Below are 25,593 nucleotides of genomic sequence, written 5' to 3' on the forward strand. Positions count from 1 at the left end.
TAGATGAGAACAGATGTGGCTTTCTTGAAACAGAATGTGGACTATACACTCAGCTAACTCAGTTGGTAGAACATGAAACTAATTGTCTCAGGACTGCAGAGCCTGTTATTTTTGTGGTCAAGAGAGGAAAGATATGAGTTAAATTGGAATATGAATTGGCAGTAATAATACCAGGCTCTGGTAATTAGCTTAACTGTTACTGTGGGGCAGTAACATGTGGGACTTTGGACACCCTTTCAACATATCTGAACTTCAGTGTCCTCTTCTGTAAAGTGATGGAGATTTATACTTGTTTAAAGTCCCATCTAATGCCCAAATTCTATGATTTCATGTAAAGTTTTCCAGTCTGAAAGTACATTTTTAAAAATCTGCCTTTAAAGCAACCTTTAAAAATGTAAATTGACCTTGGGAGACCAAGAGTTTTACTTAGTTGGCTTACTTTACTCATTACACCATACAAGGGATTCCTACAGGTAATGAAGTGTTTTGTAACAAATCAACTTTCCTCATATTGACATGAGATAGGAAATTAATGACAACTTAATTAAAGAAAAGATCTGAAGATCTCAGGGACTACAGTATGATCCAGTGGTATCATACTGACACAAGACAGGGTGTCAATAGACCTGGGACTTTGGAATTAACTTTCTGTGGCCTTATGCCATACCTGAGGCTCTATCAAATCCCAGGTACTGTGTTAGGTGATCAAAATGAAAAGATGAAGAAGACACAGTCCTGGGTCTCAAAGAGCTCACAGTTTGGTAAGGGAGATTAATAGCTGGATAAATAAACAATTGCAAGATAGTTCGCTAAGTGCTATGGTAGACGTAAGGTAGCCTGAACAATGATTCTGAAACCTGGCTTCACATAAGAATTTCCTGGGGACCTTTTTAAAAAATACAGGTGCTTTTACCCTCTCTCTCAGAGATCATAATTTTTTAAAAAAAATTTTATTTATTTTTGGCTGCGTTGGGTCTCCATTGCTGCAAGCGGGCTTTCTATGGTTGCGGTGAGCTGGGGCTACTCTTCGCTGCGGTGCGTGGGTGGGCTTCTCAGTGCGGTGGCTTCTCTTGTTGCAGAGCACAGGCTCTAGGCACGTGGGTTTCAGTAGTTGCAGCACACGGGCTTCAGTAGTTGTGGCTTGCAGGCCCTAGAGTGCAGGCTCAGTAGTTGTGGTGCATGGGCTTAGTTGCTCCATGGCATGTGGGATCTTCCCGGACAAGGGATCGAACATGTGTTCCCTGCATTGGCAGGCGGATTCTTAACCACTGCGCCACCAGAGAAGTCCCTCAGAGATCATAATTTACATGATCTGGAGAGAGCCTTAGTGAATTGGTGTTTTTAAAAGCTCCCAAGGATATTCTGATACACAACTAGGATTGAGAATTACTGGGATAGTACAAGGGCACCAAACTTGGCCCTTAGGTCAAATAGGCAACAGTCAAGCAGACAAGAGGAGAAGAATTTTTCAGAGGAACAGCTTTGTGCAAAGGCATGGATATAACAGAACTCATGGTGAATCAGGGGAACTGCAACGAGTTCTGTGCGGCTCACTGTAGATGTATGAGGGAAGGGGGTTACAGTGAAAGATGAGATCGGGGATGTAGGCAGGAGGCAGATCATTATGTGTTTTGTGAAGGAGTTCGGACTTTATACTGAAGTCAAGGGGAAATCAGTAGGGACGTGACATGATCTCATTTCTCCTTTCGAAAAGATAGTTTCAGTGGTGCTGGGGAAGATGGATTAGAGGAGCTGGAATCAGGGAAACTAGTTAAAAGAGGGTGTGGTAATCAAGGCAGGAAAGAGAGCCTAAACTAAAACAGTGGCACTGGGAAGGCAGAAGATATTCACGGAATAGATAACGAGGAGGCAGTATCAACAGGGCAGATGGGTGTGGTGGGTGAAAGAGTAAGAGGAGTCTATGGAGTATTATTTCCTTATTTTGTAACTACTTTTGCTCATTTGCTAGTGGAGGATCTGCCCAGAACTAAACACTTCAGAGGTGGAGAGAACAGATTTTTATGGACTTGTTAACAACATACAGTGTGGTTTGAATCTAGTCATTTCAAAAATCAAAAGCTATCAAAATAATCAGAGGCTGTTTACAATCCCTAAATGACTAAATTCCTGACATGCTTAAGGCCAAGCATCTAACTAGTATTTCCACCCATTGTGGAGGGGAGAGAGAGTGGAAATAGCACTAAAACGAAGGTTTGAGAGATTTTAATTAACACAAATGGCTGTACCTAGTCTTTAAATCTGTCCAAAGCAAAGGGAGTGAAAGCTTTCTAATCCTTCAGCGCTTCTTCTGGCCTTGACCTCAGAAAAAAGAGCCTCCCTCTTCCTTCATCAAACTGACTTCCTTTAGCTCCTTGTTGTTTGTGTAGGTCTTTGCGCCCAGAATTCTCTAAGACAGGAAAAAACAGAAAAAAATGACAGCTAAAGCACCAAGTGTCCTGGCACTCACTTTGCAAATCCTCTAAAAATATTAAATTAGAATACTAAAAATATTAACAAATGCATTCCAAAATTCTACACCCACTATCTATTCAAGCCTTTGAAATGATTTCGAAAACCAAAGTAATTTTCACATTAGATTCACTTTTGCCAGTAGTTGCTCTGCTCATAGTTGCAGTGTCCATGGTACCTGATGGGGAAAATGAGGAAAATGAGAGCTTTCTTTGAGTAAAAAACCTAGTTTTATTTTGAGTTGCAAGGCTATTAGCATTCATCATAGTACCATATCATTGTAGGACTGACTCTGGTATTAGCATTGATGTGGATTTTCTAATTGTTGTTTTAGAAAATAACTTCATCAAACAATGTTTTTAAAGTTGAAGTGGCAAACCTTCTTTTTTTTGGGGGGGGGTACGTGGGCCTCTCACTGTTGTGGCCTCTCCCATTGTGGAGTATAGGCTCCGGACACGCAGGCTCAGCGGCCATGGCTTATGGGCCCAGCCGCTCTGTGGCACGTGGGATCTTCCTGGGCCGGGGCACGCACCCATGTCCCCTGCATCGGCAGGCGGACTCTCAACCACTGCGCCACCAAGGGAGCCCTGGCAAACCTTTTTTTTCTGTTGAGAGCTCATGTCCCACAGGACAAAATAATCGTTTGAAGATTACATCAAGTAAAAACAATTTTATTTGAGAGCCTACAAAGTGTGCTTCCAATACAACTTTTAAATGAAGAAATGAGATGATAAATCATGCACATATCTGCACACCCTCTGGTAACCCAGACACACATTCCACAAAAATGGCTAACTGTGGACAGCGGAGAACAAACAAAAGGTGAAGGTGGGGGTTGGGATGAGAAAGAGGAGGCAGAGAGAAAGGGAGAGAATAAAAAGGGAAAGAGGGAGAATTGTAGGGTGCTAAATAGGCTCTGTGGTGAGTCAGTCCTAGGTGAGGGCTGCCAGACTAAAATATAGGACACCCGGTTAAATTTGAACTTCAATAAACACCAAATAATTTTTTTTTTTTAAACATCTTTATTGGGGTATAATTGCTTTACAATGGTGTGTTAGTTTCTGCTTTATAACAAAGTGAATCAGCTATACATATACATATGTTCCCATATGTCTTCCCTCTTGCGTCTCCCTCCCTCCCACTCTCCCCATCCCACACTTCCAGGCTGTCACAAAGCACCGAGCTAATATCCCTGTGCCTTGCGGCTGCTTCCCCCCAGCTATCTACCTTACTACGTTTGTTAGTGTGTATATGTCCATGACTCTCTCTCGCCCTGTCAAAACTCACCCCTCCCCCTCCCCATACCCTCAAGTCTGTTCTCCAGTAGGTCTGCGTCTTTATTCCTATCTTACCCCTAGGTTCTTCATGACATTTTTTTCCCTTAAATTCCATATATATGTGTTAGCATACGGTATTTGTCTTTTTCTTTCTGACTTACTTCACTCTGTATGACAGACTCTAGGTCTATCCATCTCATTACAAATAGCTCAATTTCATTTCTTTTTAAGGCTGAGTAATATTCCATTGTGTATATGTGCCACATCTTCTTTATCCATTCATCCGATGATGGGCGCTTAGGTTGTTTCCATGTCCTGGCTATTGTAAATAGAGCTGCAATGAACATTTTGGTACATGACTCTTTTTGAATTTTGGTTTTCTCAGGGTATATGCCAAGTAGTGGGATTGCTGGGTCATATGGTAATTCTATTTGTAGTTTTTTAAGGAACCTCCATACTGTTCTCCACAGTGGCTGAACCAATTCACATTCCCACCAGCAGTGCAAGAGTGTCCCCTTTTCTCCACACCCTCTCCAGCATTTATTGTTTCTAGATTTTTTGATGATGGCCATTCTGACTGGTGTGAGATGATATCTCATTGTAGTTTTGATTTGCATTTCTCTAATGATTAATGATGTTGAGCATTCTTTCATGTGTTTGTTGGCATTCTGTATATCTTCTTTGGAGAAATGTCTATTTAGGTCTTCTGCCCATTTTTGGATTGGGTTGTTTGTTTTTTTGTTATTGAGCTGCATGAGCTGCTTGTAAATTTTGGAGATTAATCCTTTGTCAGTTGCTTCATTTGCAAAAGTTTTCTCCCATTCTGAGGGTTGTCTTTTGGTCTTGGTTATGGTTTCCTTTGCTGTGCAAAAGCTTTGAAGTTTCATTAGGTCCCATTTGTTTATTTTTGTTTTTATTTCCATTACTCTAGGAGGTGGGTCAGAAAGGATCTTGCTGTGATTTATGTCATAGAGTGTTCTTCCTATGTTTTCTTCTAAGAGTTTGATAGTTTCTGGCCTTACATTTAGGTCTTTAATCCATTTTGAGCTTATTTTTGTGTATGGTGTTAAGGAGTGATCTAATCTCATACTTTTACATGTACCTGTCCAGTTTTCCCAGCACCATTTATTGAAGAGGCTGTCCTTTCTCCACTGTACATTCCTGCCTCCTTTATCAAAGATAAGGTGTCCATATGTGCGTGGGTTTATCTCTGGGCTTTCTATCCTGTTCCACTGATCTATCTTTCTGTTTTTGTGCCAGTACCATACTGTCTTGATTACTGTTGCTTTGTAATATAGTCTAAAGTCAGGGAGCCTTATTCCTCCAGCTCCTTTTTTCGTTCTCAAGATTGCTTTGGCTATTCGGGGTCTTTTGTGTTTCCATACAAATTGCGAAATTTTTTGTTCTAGTTCTGTGAAAAATGCCAGTGGTAGTTTGATAGGGATTGCATTGAATCTGTAGATTGCTTTGGGTAGTAGAGTCATTTTCACAATGTTGATTCTTCCCATCCAAGAACATGGTATATCTCTCCATCTATTTGTATCATCTTTAATTTCTTTCATCAGTGTCTTATAATTTTCTGCATACAGGTCTTTCGTATCCTTAGGTAGGTTTATTCCTAGATATTTTATTCTTTTTGTTGCAATGGTAAATGGGAGTGTTTTCTTGATTTCACTTTCAGATTTTTCATCATTAGTATATAGGAATGCCAGAGATTTCTGTGCATTAATTTTGTATCCTGCTACTTTACCAAATTCATTGATTAGCTCTAGTAGTTTTCTGGTAGCATCTTTAGGATTCTCTATGTATAGTATCATGTCATCTGCAAACAGTGACAGCTTTACTTCTTCTTTTCCGATTTGGATTCCTTTTATTTCCTTTTCTTCTCTGATTGCTGTGCCTAAAACTTCCAAAACTATGTTGAATAAGAGTGGTGAGAGTGGGCAACCTTGTCTTGTTCCTGATCTTAGTGGAAATGCTTTCAGTTTTTCACCATTGAGGATGATGTTTGCTGTGGGCTTGTCATATATGGCTTTTATTATGTTTAGGAAAGTTTCCTCTATGCCTACTTTCTGGAGGGTTTTTATCATAAATGGGTGTTGAATTTTGTCGAAAGCTTTCTCTGCATCTATTGAGATGATCATATGGTTTTTCTCCTTCAATTTGTTAATATGGTTTATCACATTGATAGATTTGCGTATATTGAAGAATCCTTGCATTCCTGGAATAAACCCCACTTGATCATGGTGTATGATCCTTTTAATGTGCTTTTGGATTCTGTTTGCTAGTATCTTGTTGAGGATTTTCGCATCTGTGTTCATCAGTGATATTGGCCTGTAGTTTTCTTTCTTTGTGACATCCTTGTCTGGTTTTGGTATCAAGGTGATGGTGGCTTCGTAGAAGGAATTTGGGAGTGTTCCTCCCTCTGCTATATTTTGGAAGAGTTTGAGAAGGATAGGTGTTAGCTCTTCTCTAAACGTTTGATAGAATTCACCTGTGAAGCCATCTGGTCCTGGGCTTTTGTTTGTTGGAAGGTTTTTAATCACAGTTTCAATTTCAGTGCTTGTGATTGGTCTGTTCATATTTTTTATTTCTTCCTGATTCAGTCTTGGCAGGTTGTGCATTTCTAAGAATTTGTCCATTTCTTCCAGATTGTCCATTTTATTGGCATAGAGTTGCTTGTAGTAATCTCTCATGATTTTTTTTATTTCTGCAGTGTCAGTTGTTACTTCTCCTTTTTCATTTCTAATTCTATTGATTTGAGTCTTCTCCCTTTTTTTCTTGATGAGTCTGGCTAGTGGTTTATCTATTTTGTTTATCTTCTCAAAGAACCAGCTTTTAGTTTTATTGATCTGTGTTATCGTCTCCTTCATTTCTTTTTCATTTATTTCTGATCTGATTTTTATGATTTCTTTCCTTCTGCTAGCTTTGGGGTTTTTTTGTTCTTCTTTCTCTAATTGCTTGAGGTGCAAGGTTAGGTTGTTTATTCGAGATGTTTCCTGCTTCTTAAGGTGGGCTTGTATTGCTATAAACTTCCCCCTTAGAACTGCTTTTGCTGCATCCCATAGGTTTTGGGTCGTTGTGTCTCCATTGTCATTTGTTTCTAGGTATTTTTTTATTTCCTCTTTGATTTCTTCAGTGATCACTTCATTATTAAATAGTGTATTGTTTAGCCTCCATGTGTTTGTATTTTTTACAGATCTTTTCCTGTAATTGATATCTAGTCTCATGGCGTTGTGGTCAGAAAAGATACTTGATACAATTTCAGTTTTCTTAAATTTACCAAGGCTTGATTTGTGACCCAAGATATGATCTATCCTGGAGAATGTTCCATGAGCACTTGAGAAAAATGTGTATTCTGTTGTTTTTGGATGGAGTGTCCTATAAATATCAATTAAGTCCATCTTGTTTAATGTATCATTTAAAGCTTGTGTTTCCTTATTTATTTTCATTTTGGATGATCCAAATAATTTTTAGTATATGTATGTCCCATGCAATAGTTGGGACATATTTAAACTCAACATTTATTGTTTATCTGCAATTCAAACTTAACTGGGGATCTTCTTTCTATTACCTAAGTATGGCAACCTAATCCTAGACAACCTTCTGCTCTCCTGATTGTGTGATGCAAAAAAGTTTAGAATATATTGTCACTCACTGAGATAATCATAATATCAATACAGGTACAGTTTACTTTTTTTTCAACCTTCAAAATTCATATTTAGGAAAGAAGACTTTTGTTCTCCCCTGGACTTCTGTGGAGTTTTATAGGAAGTGAAAGAATGAGCTAGTTTAGAAATTAACTTCGGACTTCCCTGGTGGCATAGTGGTTAAGAATCCACCTGCCAACGCAGGGGACACGGGTTCTATCCCTGGTCCGGGAAGATCCCACATGCCGTGGAGCAACTATGCCCATGTGCCACAACCACTGAGCCCACGTGCCACAACTACTGAAACCTGCACACCTAGAGCCTGTGCTCCACAACAAGAGAAGCCACCACAATGAGAAGCCTGTGCACCGCAACGAGGAGTAGCCCCCACTGCCTGCAACTGGAGAAAGTCTGCACGCGGCAACAAAGACCCAATGCAACTAAAAATAAATAAATAAATAAATAAAAAGTTAACTTCATGACCTACTAATACCATGAACCGAAGGTTGACATTCAAAAGGTTCAAGTTGCTGCAAGGCTTGAAAAAGCCTGTATTTGAGGGCAATGTTATTTATCAAGGACTCAGATTGGAGCCAGCTGTGGGTTTCCGCCCCTGCCTTTCAGAATTTTAGCCTAACACTACTATTTTCCTTTCAGCAGCACCTGCTGGAGTGTATTCAGCCATCAGGAGGAGTAATACTAAAGTGAAGCAAAGGTTGAAGCTGGGGAGAATGACTTGGTTTCAGAACAGAGGGAGTTATAGAATAAATAAGGTCTCAAGAGTATTCATTTCCCACTGCACTGGGCTTTCATCTGAATTTATAAGTGTAGCAAAATATTCACATGCAACCTTCAGCTTCTTAAAAGAGCTCAAGGAAATGCTAAGAGTTGGGGTGGGCGTTTAGGGGTGGGATAGGGGAGGAGAGAAGAGCAAGGCTGTCAGAATCAAGTGTCTTATCACCAGTTCTATTATTATGGAAGATAAACCTCTTCTTTAAATACCGGCAGATGTGATGGGAAACAGCTGAATTTAAAGATTGCTTCGTGCCTGTGCGCTCTAAGATATGTGACTGCCAAAGGCCAAGAACTGCTCTCTTGACTCTACAGAATTCTGGGTAGGGCTGCCATACACTCTGGGCCAAACTGTAATTTTATACTGGTCTGGAAGTAAATCCTTTCAAATGCGACCCGTCTCTGGAAAGACTTCACCGTGGATGTAAAATATTTTTTTCTTCTATAAGACTAGGTGATGAAGTATGCTAAACCGATGAGACTGACCTGGCTAATGATACATACAACCTGGGCCTCAAGGGGATTTGCACGTAGGGATTGCTTGAAGTGTTACAAAGTCAGTATTAACACAGGATTATATATATATATATATATATATTTTTTTTTTTTTTTGGCGGTACGCGGGCCTCTCACTTATTGTGGCCTCTCCCGTTGCGGAGCACAGCCTCCGGACGCGCAGGCTCAGCGGCCCTGGCTCACGGGCCCAGCTGCTCCACGGCACGTGGGATCTTCCTGGACCGGGGCACGAACCCGTGTCCCCTGCATTGGCAGGCGGACTCTCAACCACTGCACCACCAGGGAAGCCCCAGGATTATGTTTTGCCAACCAAACAGATCACACCACTGCAATGCAGCCAACCAGCACACAGGACAATCGATGTGGGAGGAGGAATTCTTGGCGAGGAGCAGTGCGATAACCCTCCCTCTACTTGGAAATGCCTATAGCAGAAGGGCCTGTACCCTGATTTGCTGGAAGGTGTGTCCAAAATTACATTCAATCCTTTAAGACAGATCTGTGAAATTCAATTCTTTTGAAACTAGAGGAAAAGGAACATTATCCAGGAGCACTACTAAGTACTTAAACTTCAAAAGGTCCCCACCTTGCACAATTGCCTGATTTTTTAATTCCTTGTCCTGATCGCCTGATTTATCTGTGGTAGAAAAAAACAAACAGTATTAGGGATTGTGGAGGGCGGGACAGTGGCTGTTTTTGGAATGGAGGACACTGTAGTTCACGGAGTGGAATAATAGGTACAGATTTTGCAGCAGAATGCTGAATTTAATACGGGATAGTCAAGGCTGCCAGTAATACACCTCAGTGTCACAAAGCATGGCAGAAAACACCAAGAGATCTTTTAATTTTTTCATTTGATACATAAATGTAGCACATTTTGTCCTAAGGGCAATAGAAGACTGATGGCTCCCTGCAGGTTCCTGAATTACCACTGTTTATGGACTAAAGGCCTGGATGTGGTTGGTGCCACCTACTGGGCTAAATGAAGAATTACAAATCTGTCAACCCCTTTTGGAAGTAGTATTTCTTTTGTTACTGAACAAATTAATGTTGGGGGTATGATTCTTTATTGGGAGGATTATACATTAAACAAGTGATAAGCTTGAATTCAAATCATAGCCTTTAGTTGTGGAAGAGTCATAAGAAATCACATACTGGAACACTGTCACTTTGTAGCATATTTTAGGAGGTGAACTTTGGATATGCAGTCAGAAGCCTGGCTTCTCTGAACTAGTTTCTTGTTCTATAATACCTACCCCATAGAGTCACTGTGAGGGTTACACAAAACCATGTTTTCAACATGCTCTATAGTATGTTATGGTTGCTTTAGATAAAGAAAAACACTGAAACAAAATGACTGGTCCAGGACATCTAAATGGTTAGCCTCAGAGTAAGGCCTGCAACTCATATATCTGACTCTAAATCTAGTGCTTTTCCCAGTAAATTGCTATTTCCCAAAATTTGATGGTGAGATGATTTTAGGAGGCAACTGCAATAAATTTAGGAGGTGCTGGAACACAGCATTAAATACTATAAATCACAGTGAGAAAATTATTCCTTTTTTGATTCTTTCAAACTTGACACCTTGATGGCATCAAGGAGAAGAGTTTCAGTTTGGTGCTGGTTTTCTTTAAAACTCTCTACATCTTGCTGATCTCACTTCCTAATAAAGATAAAACAGGTCTTAGGGTTCAGCACTGTGTTAGAATACTAAAATTTTGTTCTCAGTATACTTATTATGTTTACTTTCTATTATAGAAAACTACATCTGTTCTTCGTTTACAACACATATTACTGTTGGTAATAATATCTTAATATAACTACTTTAAAAATCCCTCTACGAAGAAAACTAATATTTCTTTTGTTTTCTTTTCAATAATTAAACACTAGGTTATAAATAGGTCAATAAAACCAAAATCTAAGACTTAAATTTCATATCCACTTGGGCTCAGACAAACTCAGAGAGTTTGTATATGTGTGTATTAGAAAATGAAACTGGTCTACAATCCATGCTCAATGCATGTGCAGTCAATAACACACAAGCAATGGGTCACGCATGCCTGTAGCTACGTGCACTTGTGGTAACTGAACAGTTTAGTGTCCTATCGCTTAATACTCCAGAAGCATTAGAGGAGAGAAGAGAAAAGAAGATGTTGATCTGTGGGCTGTTCTAGTTCAGAGTTCAGAGATTCAGTGCTCTGCAAGCAAGAGAAAAAATATCTTCCGCGGTGATCACGCTGAATGGAATCTTTCACTATTTTCTTGGCTTGATTTGAATCCAGAGTGAAAAGATTCTTGGCTCCTTACTCTATGGATCCCTTGAGATGACTTTCAGCTAATTTTAAATGAAATAAGACGTGGATCTCTCGCCCTCATAACCCTCCCCTCCTCTATCTTTTTAATTTGCATCTTAATGACTTTATACTGCTTCTGGTTGTATTCCAGGTTCTTATTGGAGAAGAAAACCTCAAGCTTTCTGCTTTCCAATTCTTATCAGAACAACAGTTAAAAGAGAGACATGAATGGAACACTGGCTGAAGGATAGGTAGTTCGTCCAATCGTCCAGATTTTCTAAATTTTAAATATGGATCAAGTCAGGCCAACAGAGTGCTATGGACCTGGACCAAATCATCTTGAGCTGATCCATCACTTTTAAAAAAGGTTCACATCAGGGGCTTCCCTGGTGGCGCAGTGGTTGAGAGTCCGCCTGCCGATGCAGAGGACATGGGTTCATGCCCCGGTCCGGGAAGATCCCACATGCCGCAGAGCGGCTGGGCCCGTGAGCCTGCGCGTCCGGAGCCTGTGCTCCGCAACCGGAGAGGCCACAGCAGTGAAAGGCCCGCGTACCGCCAAAAAAAAAAGTTCACATCAATAATTTCTTATCAGATTGTGCCAAGGAACAGATAAGAAACAGCCTAGGAAATTTAGATTCTGAATTTATTTTAGAAATATTTTTGAGGACATTAGCTACTATGACACACATAGAGTGTCCTGTTCCCCTGATGAGGACCTGGAAGAGAAATTTCTCTCTCATTTCAGTACCAGTAAAAGCTGTGTTTCTTCTGAGAACTTGGTTTATTTTTATTTTGTGGACACCATAAATTCATGTTTCTTTTTCGGGGAAATTCATAACCAAGACTGAAGCCTACCTGTACCAACTGTATGGTACTTTCACTACACATTTTTATGTATTTACCTGGCTTCAACTTATTTTCCCTTTACCTTGATTTAGTCATCTGTTTATTTGATCTTCATGCTGTGTGTGATTTTATAAGTTATTCAAGCCCTTACGGAATATGATTGAGAAGAAATTAGAGACATACATATTAATACTGATAAAACATTGGCATCTCTTAGCCATGATTTCTTATTGCATGTCTCTTTTTTAAATTACAGAGTTCAGATTCATAGATCCATGAAAATTTAAGAGCCCTTTCTTCCTGTCCCTAAGAAAACCATTCCTTTATTTTTTTATGATAAGCTATATGATTTCCTCTAATGATGCCATAAATTCTTTGGGGTGGGGAAATGGTGAAACTCCCAGAGGAATATCTGGATTGGTGAAACTCACAACCATTGTTGGATGTCTCTTTGGCCTTCTATTCTGAAGTAGCAGAGTCTATTCCAATAAGATTTGTGAGATCAAACTACTCTAATTCCTAAGAAAGGGGACGAGGTGAGGAGAAAACTGATATTTTATCAGGTGTCAACTATGTATCAACTACATATGCTAAGCACACAATATATTACTCAGTCTTTACAAAGGAAAATTTTATTTCCTCTAGAGGAATCCTTATCTTGATATAAGAGTTTCAGTGTAATAATAATGATGATGATAGTGAAAACATTTTTTATAACACCGCTAACTAACTTACTGTGTGCCAGGTATTGTGTTATCATTTTACAGGTAATGGGATCTCCAATGTAAAACCAAACAAACCTCAAATTGTGTACCTATGATACTCTACCTACCTCGGGACCCATGAAGATTAAAAATTTGAGCTTTGGCTCAAAATTCTGCTGTATGTACAGTGATAACTTCAGATCATTGGGCTTCTGGTAGTTCTTCAAGGCTTCAATTCTCAGCTCAATCACTTTGCCATTGAAGTCATTCTATAAGAGAACATTTTTCAAAACTCCTCATATAGTATTGACTTCTCTAAATCCACTATTACCTGAATCCTTTTAACTCAGAAGTTTAAAAATGAACCTATCATGCTCAGTCTTTAAAAGTGGGCAGAAATTATGTGTGATTTTTCCCCCCATTTCAAATAGGACAAAATCAAGATCATAGGGAAAAAGTGCTATACTCAGGGTGAAGCTGGAGATAGGACTCTTCAGTCATCTTCCCACAAAACATTGCTTTTAGCATGACAATTGGTAATCCAGATGAGAGGATCAGGTTTACCATTAGGAAACTAAAAGCCTCTATATTGCATGAATGAAATTGTACCCTGTGTCCAGCCTTGGAAGACTTAGTATCTGAATGAAGTTAGCTTGTTCCTGATACCTGACCCATTCCATTTTCTTCTGTTGCTTTTCCTGGTGGAAGAAAGAGCCTCTGGTGGCAAAGTAAATTGAGATCAGAAATCAGTTTTCTCAATATGCTGCAAAGACTTTATAGCAAAATTATGGTGTCATAGAGTCACTAATATATTGGTTTCAACTGCAGTCCTCTTAATTGTCATCACCTGTACATCCCACTCTCCAAAAGCTAAAAGCTAAAAGAACAGGATGTTTTCTATCAATGAGTTGGCTGCAGGAAGATTAGATACAAGCATAATATCTCTAAATAAATGTTCAAAAACAAATTAACAAGTGTTTTGACATCACATAGCTATTTCAAAGTTGTCATTATTGGTACAGATTTTCCCACTTTGCTCTAGCTATCATGATTTACCAGAAACTTGCCGTGTCACTGACTCAGATGTAATACCCCAAGGGAACCAGATCTCCTATAAAATTTTGTATCAGTTCAGGAGCACACTTAGGCAGATTATTGCTACATTAAATATTTCTAATCTATCAGCTCTAAAAGCCACTACTTTCAGAAAGATCATACTACCTTCCTTATTTCCTTCACTTCCTCTGCACACAATGTCTCCAGTTCATTCTTGGTCTTCCTAGATGATGAGGGGGTTTGGGGAGCCTGGGAAGAAAGAAGAGAGCTAAAGGAAAAGGAGGTCCCAGGAAAGAAATGCAATGTCTTAGCAGACAGTAAATCCAATATACCCTTAAGGCCCAGATCCTTCCTATCTGTCTACCCTAATCAGTCCTGATTCTCAATGGGCTGTTGCCATCTGTGCGGCATCAACAACTTTGAAATTCTGAGCACCATGCAGTCCACTTGCCTTTCTGTCCTGTAAGTCTGCTTTGTTCTTTATCTGCAGTGCTTTTTGTTGATCACTGAGTTCTTCTGTGCTGAATGTCTGTAGAGAGACATTTTGGCAAAGCTTTAAATTACTGGGACTTCATGAGGGAAGTGGAAAGCCAATGTCAAGGCTTTTGGTTCCTGCCAGTCAGAAAACTCTCAGGGCCTGATATGAAAAGTGTACTACCAAAGGAGGTTCAGAATGGAATGAGCCCTTCCATCTGGTCTTTTGAGTGAAACTTATAATAATAAAAACTATTAACTGAACCTTTATTATATGTCAATCACTACTATAAGCTACTTACTACAATTACTTATTTACTACATTACAAATGTTCTCATTTAATCCTCACAGGACTATTTTTATTTCCATTTTATAGATAAGAAAACTGAGTCTTAGAGAGCTTAAGTCATTTGTTTAGGGTGACTCAGGTAGGAAAGTACGGAGCTAGAATTTGAACCAGATCTCCTGGACTCTGAAGTCTGTCTTCTTAACCACTAGACATACGATCTTGTCTCTCTATTTCTCATTGTCTAAAAGTATGGGGAGGGAAAGTCAATCACAAGCTCAGGTATATGGACATCCCTTATACAAAGTCTTTTGGGAGCTCTGGAGAAACTGGATTTTGATAGAGGAATGATGCTGGCATATTTCCTATCACTAAGACTCAAGAACTCAGAAACTAAAACTTCTCACAATTCATAGAATTGATTTGTAGCTGCCACTAAGAACTAGGAGCAGATCTCAGTACAAGATGCAGGGCTTGATAGTATCCTAATTATCTGTGGAAAAGTGAGATGGAAAAAGCAGTCAGCGATCACACTCACACCTGTTTATATCACAAGACAATCTGCTATTCAGGCCTCATAATTTGTGAAAAAGCACTTGGATCCCAAAGCCTTAGTCCACAAAGGAATTTCTACCCCTGCTTGGTTCCCCAGCAAAAAAATTTAATTTAATTTATATATTTAATTTAATTTATTTTTTATTTCCCAGCAAAAAATTTTATTTCTATCCCTGCTTGGTTTCCCAGCAAAATATTTTTATACTAAACAATGCTGTGATTATTGCAAAATCAAAGAGGAATTAGAATCAGGTATTCGTTCATTCAACTTACATTTATTGATTGTCTACTATGTGTCAAGCATTGTGCTACATGCTAGGGATTCCAAGATGAACAAAGCAATCAAGATACTGGATAAGCATGTATTCCAGAACCGGGCAGGGAGATAAGAAACAAATAAAATAATAATAACACAATAAAATTTAAAAAATAGTGAGCTTATGTTATAAAAAGTGCTGTGGAAGACATGAACAGAATTGTATAATAGGAAGGGTGTGTGTGTGGGGGGGTGATGTCCTTTTTCAGGTGGAGTGAATAAGGAGGGCTTCCCTGAGGAGGTGATATTTAAGCGGAGACCTGAAGGATGAGAATGAGCCAACTATAAGAAAATAGCATTACAAAGCCCAGGGATAAAGCAAAAGCAAAAGTCTTTAGAAAGGAAAGGTCTTGGCATGTGGAGACCAGTGTGGGAGGGGAGGACTTCTATGAGAGGAGACTAGAAAGGTAGGCAAGAGCCAGACTATACCTGGAATGGCTGTAAAGGGTTTTCCTAAGGAGAGTGACATTATTTGATTGTTTTAAATAAGGTCAGAGAATGAATTGGAATGAGGCATGAGTGGAAACAGAGACATGAAAAAATGAGGATGTAGACCAGAAAAAAGGGAAGCTTCTTTGCATTCTGGTTTGTAAGACAGATACTTTCAAGAGATCCTTAGAGGCACACATACCTTGTTCCATAGCATCTCCATTTCCTTCCGAAGCATCTTGTTCTTCCTTTCCTGGTGGAGAGGAAAAAGCAAACAAATAGAAATATGTGTTTGTCTAGTCATTAAAGTTGGAAGAAATTACTAATAGGGGGACTAAGGGGTAGGGGCATAGTAAACCACAGAGGAAGACAATAAATGGGCCTAGCCCCAAACCCAGGAACATGAGAGATGAGCTTGATGATGATGATAAAAAATAATAACAATTTGGAATAGTAACTTTAATTACGGTAATTGTGGTATATCAATATAGTAGTGAGTTTCTCACACTTGAAACACGTAAGATGTTCTGATCATATGGCAGTTTCTTTGGGGCTTAGACCACTAATTTTTAATTTTTAAGATCCTTTATGTTGTTAATTTTTAAAAATAAATTTATTTATATTTATTTATTTTTGGCTGTGTTGGTTCTTTGTTGCTGCGCAAAAGCTTTCTCTAGTTGCTGAGAGCAGGGGCTACACTTCATTGCAGTGCGTGGGCTTCTCATTGTGGTGGCTTCTCTTTGTTGCGGAGCACAGGCTCTAGGTGCACAGGCTTCAGTAGTTGTGGCTCGGGGGCTCTAGAGCACAGGTTCAGTAGCTGTGGCGCATGGGCTTAGTTGCTTCGCGGCATGTGGGATCTTCCCAGACCAGGGCTCGAACCCGTGTCCTCTGCACTGGCAGGCGGATTCTTAACCACTGTGCCACCAGGGAAGTCCTATATTGTTAATTTTTAAAAATCTTGAAAGAATCTCTCAGACCAAACTCTTTCCTTTCTTTTACTTTGGTTATTTTCTATTTCTTCTGAAATGTGAGGGGTTAATATGCTTGTATGCATTAACCTTTAGATGAAAAGTTTTTCAAAAGTCAAAAAAATAGAATTTTTGCTAGCTAGTTCTTATTCTTCCCAACATTTCACCTGACTCCCTTTGGTTCACCCAGGACTTTTCTAGATCAAGGACCTATGAGTGTTGGAGCACCAATGCTAGAGATGAGCACTCTGTCTGACAGCAATGGAATTGAGAGCCCTGTTCAGAAGGCCATTCCCTGGAGTGCCCACCAACCTCTTACCAGATTCTGCTTCATCTCTTCTGCTTCCTTAATGAGCTCAATGACTGAGGATTCACCATTCCCCTTCCCTGCCATAATCTGCCTCATGATCTGCAGACTAGAAAGAAGACAGATATCACAAAACATAATACTTCCTAAAAAGAAATATTAATATTCCATGACCCGTCAGAAACTACTCTACCATGAGAGGGAGATAGGGGCTGAAATCACAAGATTTATGGAAGTCCTTCTAGACATAGAAGGTCTCGAAAAGACAATTTCATTCCTAATTGACGTTTGCCTTAGGTATGTGCTCTATAACGAATTCTGTGCTCTGTAAGGCTCAGAACTTAGGTGTCCAACAGCTAGTGAGACTCCTCTCCACCCCTTCAGAAGAAAGTTTTGTTATATGACTTTTGGGGTAGAAAGGGACGTTTTTTTTGCCTCTGTGAAGAAGGAGGTTGAAGAACCTCTTGTCTTAAGGATAAATCTCAGAATTATTCCCTACCCCCATCTCTGTTCATCTCCCCTACTTTACTTCTCCACATAAAAACATTTGAGTTAGTTGGAGAACCCACTTATATCCTTATGGTAGCCTCTAGAGAATCAGGCCATCAAGAAGTTTCTGATAAAATCCGAATATCCAATCTATGACTGTAAGAGAGGATATTCTTTAAAGGTATTAATTAACTTATGCTTATGTTCTTTGTGCTTTTCCCTCTCTAATTATAAGCAAAGAAGTAAGCCTTTGTGTTCTCTTGCCCTGAGAGGGCTGAGTTTCTCGGTTGTAAACAGCTGGTGCTTGACTCTCACAACTTTCTGCCTGGCTTTTTCTCTCCAAAAGTCTGAGCTCCCTGAAATGTTTACGGTAGGGTAGAGAATGAAGGTAGACACATTAAGGTGAGATTCTCTGAAACTAGAAAGGAAAAAGAGAGTTGGTGGATCCCAAGAACAGTGAGTGCCCTAGCAAAGAGTTAAGACCTCAACTGCCTAGTACATTTAGTAAGGCCAGACCATAATCCAGAGGACTCTGATGCTCAGAAATGATTACCATTTCACTGTGTGGCAATGGAAGAACAGAGTCATTTATCCTAAAGTGATTCCACAAACATGAATGAGGAGCTATCTGTGTGACCATGATGGATTGAGGATAGTAAAGTCTCTTAACAGTTTCTTGGGAAGAAAAGTAATAACTGTAGCCCTGTGAGATGAGCTGAGTTATATTTAATTCTACTAAAAGAAGAAGGATTCCTTGTCACCCTGATTTTGTGGTTACATTCTTTTAATTTACTATAGCTGAAGGTCTAAACCTTTTAAAAAATGTAAATAATCATTGCTAAATCCTATGGATTAAAGTTCTCTTGCCTTTCCCCTTCTAGGAAATCCTGAGAAGGGAACACTTACCTTCTTTGTCTTTCCTCCAAGTTAGACATCAACTTCTGGAATAACAGCTTGTTCTTATCTTCTAGAGGTTTTAGCATCTCTAGCAGTTCCTGCTTCCTTAGTTTTAAGTCCTCACTCAACTCCTTCAAGTAGCTGTCATCTATTTTTGGACTTCTGTGGGAAGAGACACTATATCTGCCTTCAGCCTGGGCTAATAACAGAGACCCTCTTTTCGTTCCTGGATAGTTACCACTTGGCATCTTCCGTCAAAGACTCACCTTGTTTTGGAAGATAAGTAAGATCCTGGAGAGTTTGAAGCACTTGTCATCTTGAAGGAAAACTTCTACTCTAAGAATAAGAAAGGTCTTCTTGAAAATATGTGCCTTCTTGTTCCGTTCATTTAAGTCATCATTTTTGTGATGCTGTTCTTGAAACTCCTGTTTCATTGGACAGATTTTTAGCTACAGGTTGAGGTCACAATGGCGCTAAGACCACAGATTTAACAGGTCTTTTAAATAACTCCAACATCAGAGACAGCTTATTGACTGAAAATACTATTAACTACATCTGAGCAGTTCTTGCCTTAGCTTTAACCAATGCCAAAAGTTTTATTCTGAAGTTTTTGACTGAGTAGGGTAGAATAATAACACATCTATATCATGGAATTCCTATTGTGTTAGAAAATGATGGCTTGTCAAAAATAACTCATCAACACCATCTTCCATGGCAATTGACCTCCATGGAATGCCTACTATCTGTAGGGCACAGCACTGGATTCTGTGAATAAGGAAAAGATAAAGACAAAGCATCTGCCTCTGGGAGACTTAGGAGGAGAAGGGGATACCTCTAGGATACTTTTTAAAAAAATAGAGGCCAGGGCTTCCCTGGTGGCGCAGTGGTTGAGAGTCCGCTTGCCGATGCAGGGGACACGGGTTTGTGCCCCGGTCCGGGAAGATCCCACATGCCGCGGAGCGGCTGGGCCGGTGGGCCATGGCCGCTGAGCCTGCGCATCTGGAGCCTGTGCTCGGCAACAGGAGAGGGCACAACAGTGAGAGGCCCGCATACAACAAAAAAAGAAAAAAAAATAGAGGCCAAACTGACAAATACAGGTATGGGTATAATATTGAGTAATATAATACATGAGCCAATTGTCATTACTTTCCTATCTTTTTTTTTTTTAATTTTATTTATTTATTTATTTTTGGCTGTGTTGGGTCTTCGTTGCTGCTCGTGGGCTTTCTCCAGTTGCGACAAGTGGGGGCTACTCTTCATTGCGGTGCGCGGGCTCCTTATTGCGGTAGCTTCTCTTGTTGTGGAGCATGGGCTGTAGCATGTGGGCTTAAGTAGTTGTGGCACGCAGGCTCAGTAGTTATGGCCCACGGGCTTAGTTGCTCCACAGCATGTGGTATCTTCCCAGACCAGGGCTCAAACCTGTGTCCTCTGCGTTAGCAGGTGGATTCTTAACCACTGTGCCACCAGGGAAACCCCTACTTTCCTATCCTTAAAACGTGATATATCACAATGGCAAGGTAGAATTATATCAGACATGAAACAAGAAGATATAATTTGTAAAAGATCATACCATCAGTATGTCATTTAATAGCCAAGTTCCTTCCTGAGAGGCTGTAATTCTAGACTTACCTCCAGATTCTGATTTTGCCTCCATTTTCCTCTCCTTATTAGAATCACGTTTCTCCTAGACCCTAAAATCTCCATCTTCAACTATTCACTTAGTGATCAGAAGATAACTGTAAGAGTTATACATTTGTTTCTTTATGTTCTTTTTTTTTTTTTTTGGCCATGCTGCGTGGATTGTGGGATCTTAGTTCCCTGACCAGGGATCAAACTTGGGCCCATGCAGTGAAAGCATGATGGAGTCCTAACCACTGGACTGCTAGGGGATTCCCTTTTATGCTCTTTACACACAGTTTTAGGACAATATTTTTTTTTTTAAATATTTATTTATTTATTTATTTGGCTGCACTGGGTCCTAGTATTCATTTTTGGAAAGAGAGAACTCCCCAAATTATATACACTTTAAGGGTATATAAAGTATCTTCTACAGCAAAACTTCTCTTTAGGCAGTCTCTACAAATACTTTTTCTAAAGCATATATATGTCACTTGTAATTTTTATATGATAGCTAGTGTAATATGACATTACATTAGAATAGCCATATCAGGTGAAACATAATGTAATTCACATTGGTTGCCCTAGGATTTTCCATGAAAAGTTTGGATTGAAAGAGTGTGAGCGAACTCCACACAGTTAAGAGAAGGAACAAGGTGGACTAATTATTAGTTGTGGCTTTTTAGACTGCAGACGTGGCAGGTGGTAGCAAATAGAGGACAAAAATGGCATTGATCACTGAAGCATGACCTCTTTAAATTTCTTGTTGTGACATTTGGTTGGCAGAATTATGTTAGAATTTTAAAACTTTAAATGCACATGCAGAATCCCAACTCACCTTCCTTTCTGTCCTTGGTTGGGAATGATTGAAAGTAGAACACTTGCTATTCTGATGTGCTCTTTTCTATAGCCAATCAGCACCTTTAATTTCCTAACATTCTGATGCCTCTTTCTTCAACTTGGAATATGACTTCTAAGAAGAATATTTGCCTTGTAATAATGTACACAGATTTTAAGAGCTTAAACCCCCCCCAAAAAACCCCCAAACCCCCCAGTTTTGAAAGGGGATAATTGACATACTACATTATCTCTGGGACAGAGGTAGGGAGGGTGAAGATATAGATGAACATTAGAAGTGGAAAGGAAGGAAGTTGAACACTAATTTTTCCTGAAGTAGACGTTTAGGTCATCTGTTGATTGAGGAAGCATGGTAGGAAACTTTGGAAGAGTAATAACTTGAGGTTTGGAATAGCACTTGAGCAGTGGGAAAGGAAGCCAACCACACAAGAGTGAAAGGATTGCCAAGTAGTGCTAAGGGTCAAGGTAATCTGGGAATTGCTGATCTGCCATGGCATGAATCAGCAGTCATGCAATTTCTCCAGCAGTACTTGGCAAACTAGAAGCAGTAGTAGAGAGAGCAGATGGTTGTTCGATTCTGAGCGGCGACTTGGCAGAATGGATGTGCAGAAGTTCAAGGGAGTAAGGATACTGAGAGCACTGGTGAGAGTATCTATCAAAAGGCTGATCATCTCATTCAGGTGATGCAGGGAAAAAAATGAAGAAGGGGGTAGCTAAGAGGGGAAATCGAGACGGGGTTGAATTTAAGGAGTTTGGGATAGAAGAACAGGAGGTTATGGTTAGCAAACATACTTCTTATGAAATAACTTGTAGAACCTCATCACTGATTAGATAAATTTTAGTAGCAATTCATAATTTTTTTTCTGCAGTAAGCTTTCTGTTTCTTCCTGTCACTGCATAATATTCACCGAAATTCATGTGATACCTCAAAATAGACCTTATAACAAGCTATTCACAATGACCTCATCCAACGTTATAGCATTTGATTTTAGTATCTGTTAAGAGAAAGTGTCATTGTTCTATAATTAGAGAACTCAGAGCAATAGCATTTTTGTTAGTTTTACCAGTAGAAAATCAAATTAGTTTAATTAAGCCAGGTCTCCAAGAGTAGAGACAATTATTTTCATATTAAAGCAAAAAAAAAAAAGTTTTCCTATCCTCCTCACACTCAGCCTTGGTTGTCGCAATAAAATTAGAGAATTCCTCAGCGAAGAAACATGAGGACCTTCTGGTCCTTTCTGACCCAGAGCCAGTTCAGCCCCTGAGGAGATTTTAAGAATTCCATTAACTAAAATAAGGAGAGATGTGCTGGCAAAATCATAATAGCAAAAATTGTAGGCTCTTGAAGATCTCCCACATCTCCCTGTGTTGTCTGTTATGACCGTTTTGTGGTCTGTTTCACTTTAATCTGTGCTATAGCTGTCCCAGGCTAGAGTGCACCTACATTTGGAGTGAATCCGGGTAGTTAAGAAGATGGAGGTTAAATTTTGGAACTCTTAAACTCTCTGTTATTGTTGAGGACTTTTTGAAAGTATTCTCTCAATGTGTCCAGATACTTAGTACAATGGTCTTCAAACTGAGGTATTTGAACTTTCACAAAGACTTTTTAAGAAATGTGGAAACAAGGGTAGTTTTCAGGGGATCTTGCTGGATCCTCGGTTTCCATAAGTACTCTTTTACTGAAGTGGATCTGCCTGAAAATGCCCCTTGGTGGCTTTTCCTATCTCCCCTTTCCTAATCACACTTTTATATGGGTTTTGGCTTATAATTCAGAAGGATTTCAAAGATCTGAGTGACACTGCTATAACAAAACACCTTCCAGTCCTATTTACTTTGTGTAAACAATTTTTCTAAGTGAGTATTTTATGTAAAGCAAAAACTATGAATAAAATTGATGCTGAAGTCTGTCTTATTCTAGCCATAAATAATATTCACCTATTAATAGAAGAATTAAATAAGGGGGAAACAGTCTACCCATCATATTAATACAAGCATTTCTAAAATAATTCATTATAATTAAAAATTATTATGAAAATGTCTATTTTTTGTCAATGTGTACTACTTACTAATAATTATAATGCTAATGCAATTCTGAAGAAATTTTAACATTTAGAAACTTAAGGTCACATGAAATAAAAAATAAAATTTCAATGTACATGCATATTTTGCAGAGAAGAATGATAGGGTGATAAAAAAAGACTTCAAGCATAAAATACATTACATTTGAATAAAATTCTGTGGGGGAAATGGGATGGAAATTTGAGTTCAAGGAGAAAAAGGAGAAAATGTAAAAAAATTTGTTTTTTTAAAAGAATTTATTATTTATTTATTTATTGGCTGTTTTTGGGTCTTCATTGCTGCATGTGGGCTTTTCTCTAGTTGCGGCGAGCAGGGGCTACTCTTCGTTGCGGTGCGCAGGCTTCTCATTGCGGTGGCTTCTCTTGTTGCGGAACATGGGCTCTAGGCACAGGGGCTTCAGTAGTTGTGGCTCGCGGGCTCAGTAGTTGTGGCGCACGGGCTTAGTTGCACCGTGGCATGTGGTGTCTTGCCAGACCAGGGCTCGAACCCATGTCCCCTGCATTGGCAGGCGGATTCTTAACCACTGTGCCACCAAGGAAGACCCCAAAATGTAAAAATTTTGACTGCTAAAGAAGAACTTGTTTGTATTTAGATTTTATTGTATATGGGTTTTTAAGATTAATTGTATACATTTTAAAGTGACATAAGATTTATTTGAAAACATCAATATTACACCAGAAATTGTATTTTTTTAACCACTTAAACTTACAATAAAAAAGTTTAGATGTCAATCTAAAAACATGTGAAATGATACCTAGCTCCCTAGTGTTTCAAAATTCTTTTAGAATAGACAAGCAAAAAATAAGTCTAAAGACCACTGCTCCAGCGCAGTGGTTCTTGACTCTATTGTATTTAAGAATCCCCTGGGAAACTTGTAAAACCTGCAGATTTCCAGGCTCATCCCCCAGAGATCCCTACTCTGTAGATCTGGAGAAAGTACAGTTTTAACAAGCAGTTTCTGGTGATTTTGATATGTCATCTGTGGATTAGCCTTTGAGCGATACCACTTCAAGTTTTCTTCTCAGATCACAATGCATCAGCAGAAAGCTACTTGCTTGAATCAACTTTTTCTGGGCCATCTGTAGAACTGCCTGCTTCCTCTGAGTCATATTTTGTGTCACACCTTCACCTTTCACTTGGGAGGCCTTGAGAAAATTTTATGAAGACTTCCTGCATTTGTAAAGAAGATTATCCAAAACATCATTCTCTCACCTATTCTCTCCAGCCACCACTGCTGCCCACAGGTGACCACACATCACAAATTTCACTCAGAATTGGGTACTAAAGAAAGTGTTGCCTCTTCAGAGAACTATTGGTATGTAGTTTTCCTTAGGGATAAGTCAGTAAACTGGTTTTGCTTTTCTTTTCTTCTGGTTTACTAGGAATCTCAGAGAAAATTTTGTTACTTTGGACATTTGGGTCCTAACCCCTGCTTATGATCTTCTAACGTAATTAATATTTTTCTTGGTCCTGATTTTTTAAATGACTTTTCCCCTTTTTTATTATTTTAATAAATCACCTCAGATCCTTTCTACAGAAGTCAATCTGTAAGCAAATAAATCAGTAAACAAATAGCAAAAAACTATTCTTTTGTATATACTTTAAATATATATGGATACAACATATTGGAACCAAAATATTTTCTAGTTTTATTCATCTATGTGTGTGTTTATACATCTGTAAAGGAAGTCTGCTTTGCTTATGGAAGTAGAAAATGGATTGATGAAATTTACTGTTACATTTTGGGTGTACTCAGTGGTAAGGCAAGTGCTCCACAACAAGAGAAGCCACTGCAATGAGAAGCACGTGCACCGCAACGAAGAGTAGCCCCCGCTCGCCGCAACTAGAGCAAGCCCGAGCGCAGCAACGAAGACCCAACGCAGCCAAAAATAAATAAATAAAATAAATAAATTTATATTAAAAAAATAAAAAAAGCAGTTCAGTACCCAACTATTTCAAAATCTGATTTCCTCTCATTTGTCACTTATTAATGGGCCTATTTTCTCTCCAGTGTTTCTTATCCCCCTGATATATTTGAGGAAACTCTTTTTAAATCCTTAGGGCTATTATGACATCACTAGTTCTTTTTACTGTTTTTTTTTTTAAATCAAGCTCAGAATTTAATCACTCTATATATTCCTTGCCTCCCCCCTCCACCCTGCTTTTCTATTTCAGGTACTGTTTTTTCTCTTCTAAATCTAGTATTCTGAAAAATCCCCAGTGAGTCCAAGCTGGATGTATTTTTGTTTTGAGAAATTTATCAGTTGGATTATAATTTATTATTGCTTATCTCTAAGTTATTTAAGGATAATCTGGTCTTTTTTTAGCTAACAATTTCCTATATCTTCCATCATTAGGGTACACAAAGATATAGCTTGTTTTGTGGGTATTAAATATTTTCTCCTAATTTTGACTTGCTATTGGTTTCTTAATTCATAAAAATAGGCTTATTTGGAACCTGTTTTTAACAAACCTTGCCTTCTAAACATGTCTCTTGTCTGTGTCCAATTCTAAGGGCCACTCTAATGTTCTTTTGCTTTTCAATATTCACTTGGTGCTATTGAAAAGCAGACTCAATAAAAAAAAAAAATTCTTTGCTATTAGAAGGATATTGGAGAGAACAAACATTAGGTTCAGAGTCAGGAATCCACTGTTAAGTTTTCTGTTTCACACTTTTTTTTTCCCCATGCTTTACCTATCCCTCTTTCCCCATCGA

At 39.0% G+C, this 25,593-nt stretch overlaps 1 protein-coding gene across 1 annotated transcript; it reads right to left on the reverse strand.

The window, feature by feature from the left end:
• Nucleotides 1–2,288: 2,288 nt before the first annotated feature.
• Nucleotides 2,289–18,639, reverse strand: CCDC196 (coiled-coil domain containing 196). The gene is made up of 10 exons (XM_065872808.1): nucleotides 18,590–18,639; nucleotides 18,333–18,485; nucleotides 16,950–17,046; nucleotides 15,865–15,915; nucleotides 14,053–14,130; nucleotides 13,767–13,850; nucleotides 13,186–13,243; nucleotides 12,670–12,816; nucleotides 2,577–2,647; nucleotides 2,289–2,405 (listed from the first exon to the last, which is right to left on the reverse strand). Exons 1-10 carry the CDS (start codon nucleotides 18,637–18,639, stop codon nucleotides 2,289–2,291), a joined length of 906 nt encoding a protein of 301 aa, XP_065728880.1.
• Between the last annotated feature and the right edge of the window lie 6,954 nt (nucleotides 18,640–25,593).

Source organism: Phocoena phocoena, chromosome 2 (assembly GCF_963924675.1).
Source record: "Phocoena phocoena chromosome 2, mPhoPho1.1, whole genome shotgun sequence".
Taxonomy (NCBI): domain Eukaryota; kingdom Metazoa; phylum Chordata; class Mammalia; order Artiodactyla; family Phocoenidae; genus Phocoena; species Phocoena phocoena.

What these genes read in the sequence shown, in the direction of transcription:
- CCDC196 (XM_065872808.1), bottom strand. Translation starts at nt 18,639, where the DNA reads ATGACAAGTGCTTCAAACTCTCCAGGATCTTACTTATCTTCCAAAACA. An exon ending in TACTTATCTTCCAAAACAAG is followed by an intron (nt 18,486 to 18,589) that starts GTGAGTCTTTGA and finishes CTCTTCCCACAG; the next exon opens with AAGTCCAAAAATAGATGACA. An exon ending in CTTCATGGGTCCCGAGGTAG is followed by an intron (nt 2,648 to 12,669) that starts GTAGAGTATCAT and finishes TTTCCCCATCAG; the next exon opens with GTACCATGGACACTGCAACT.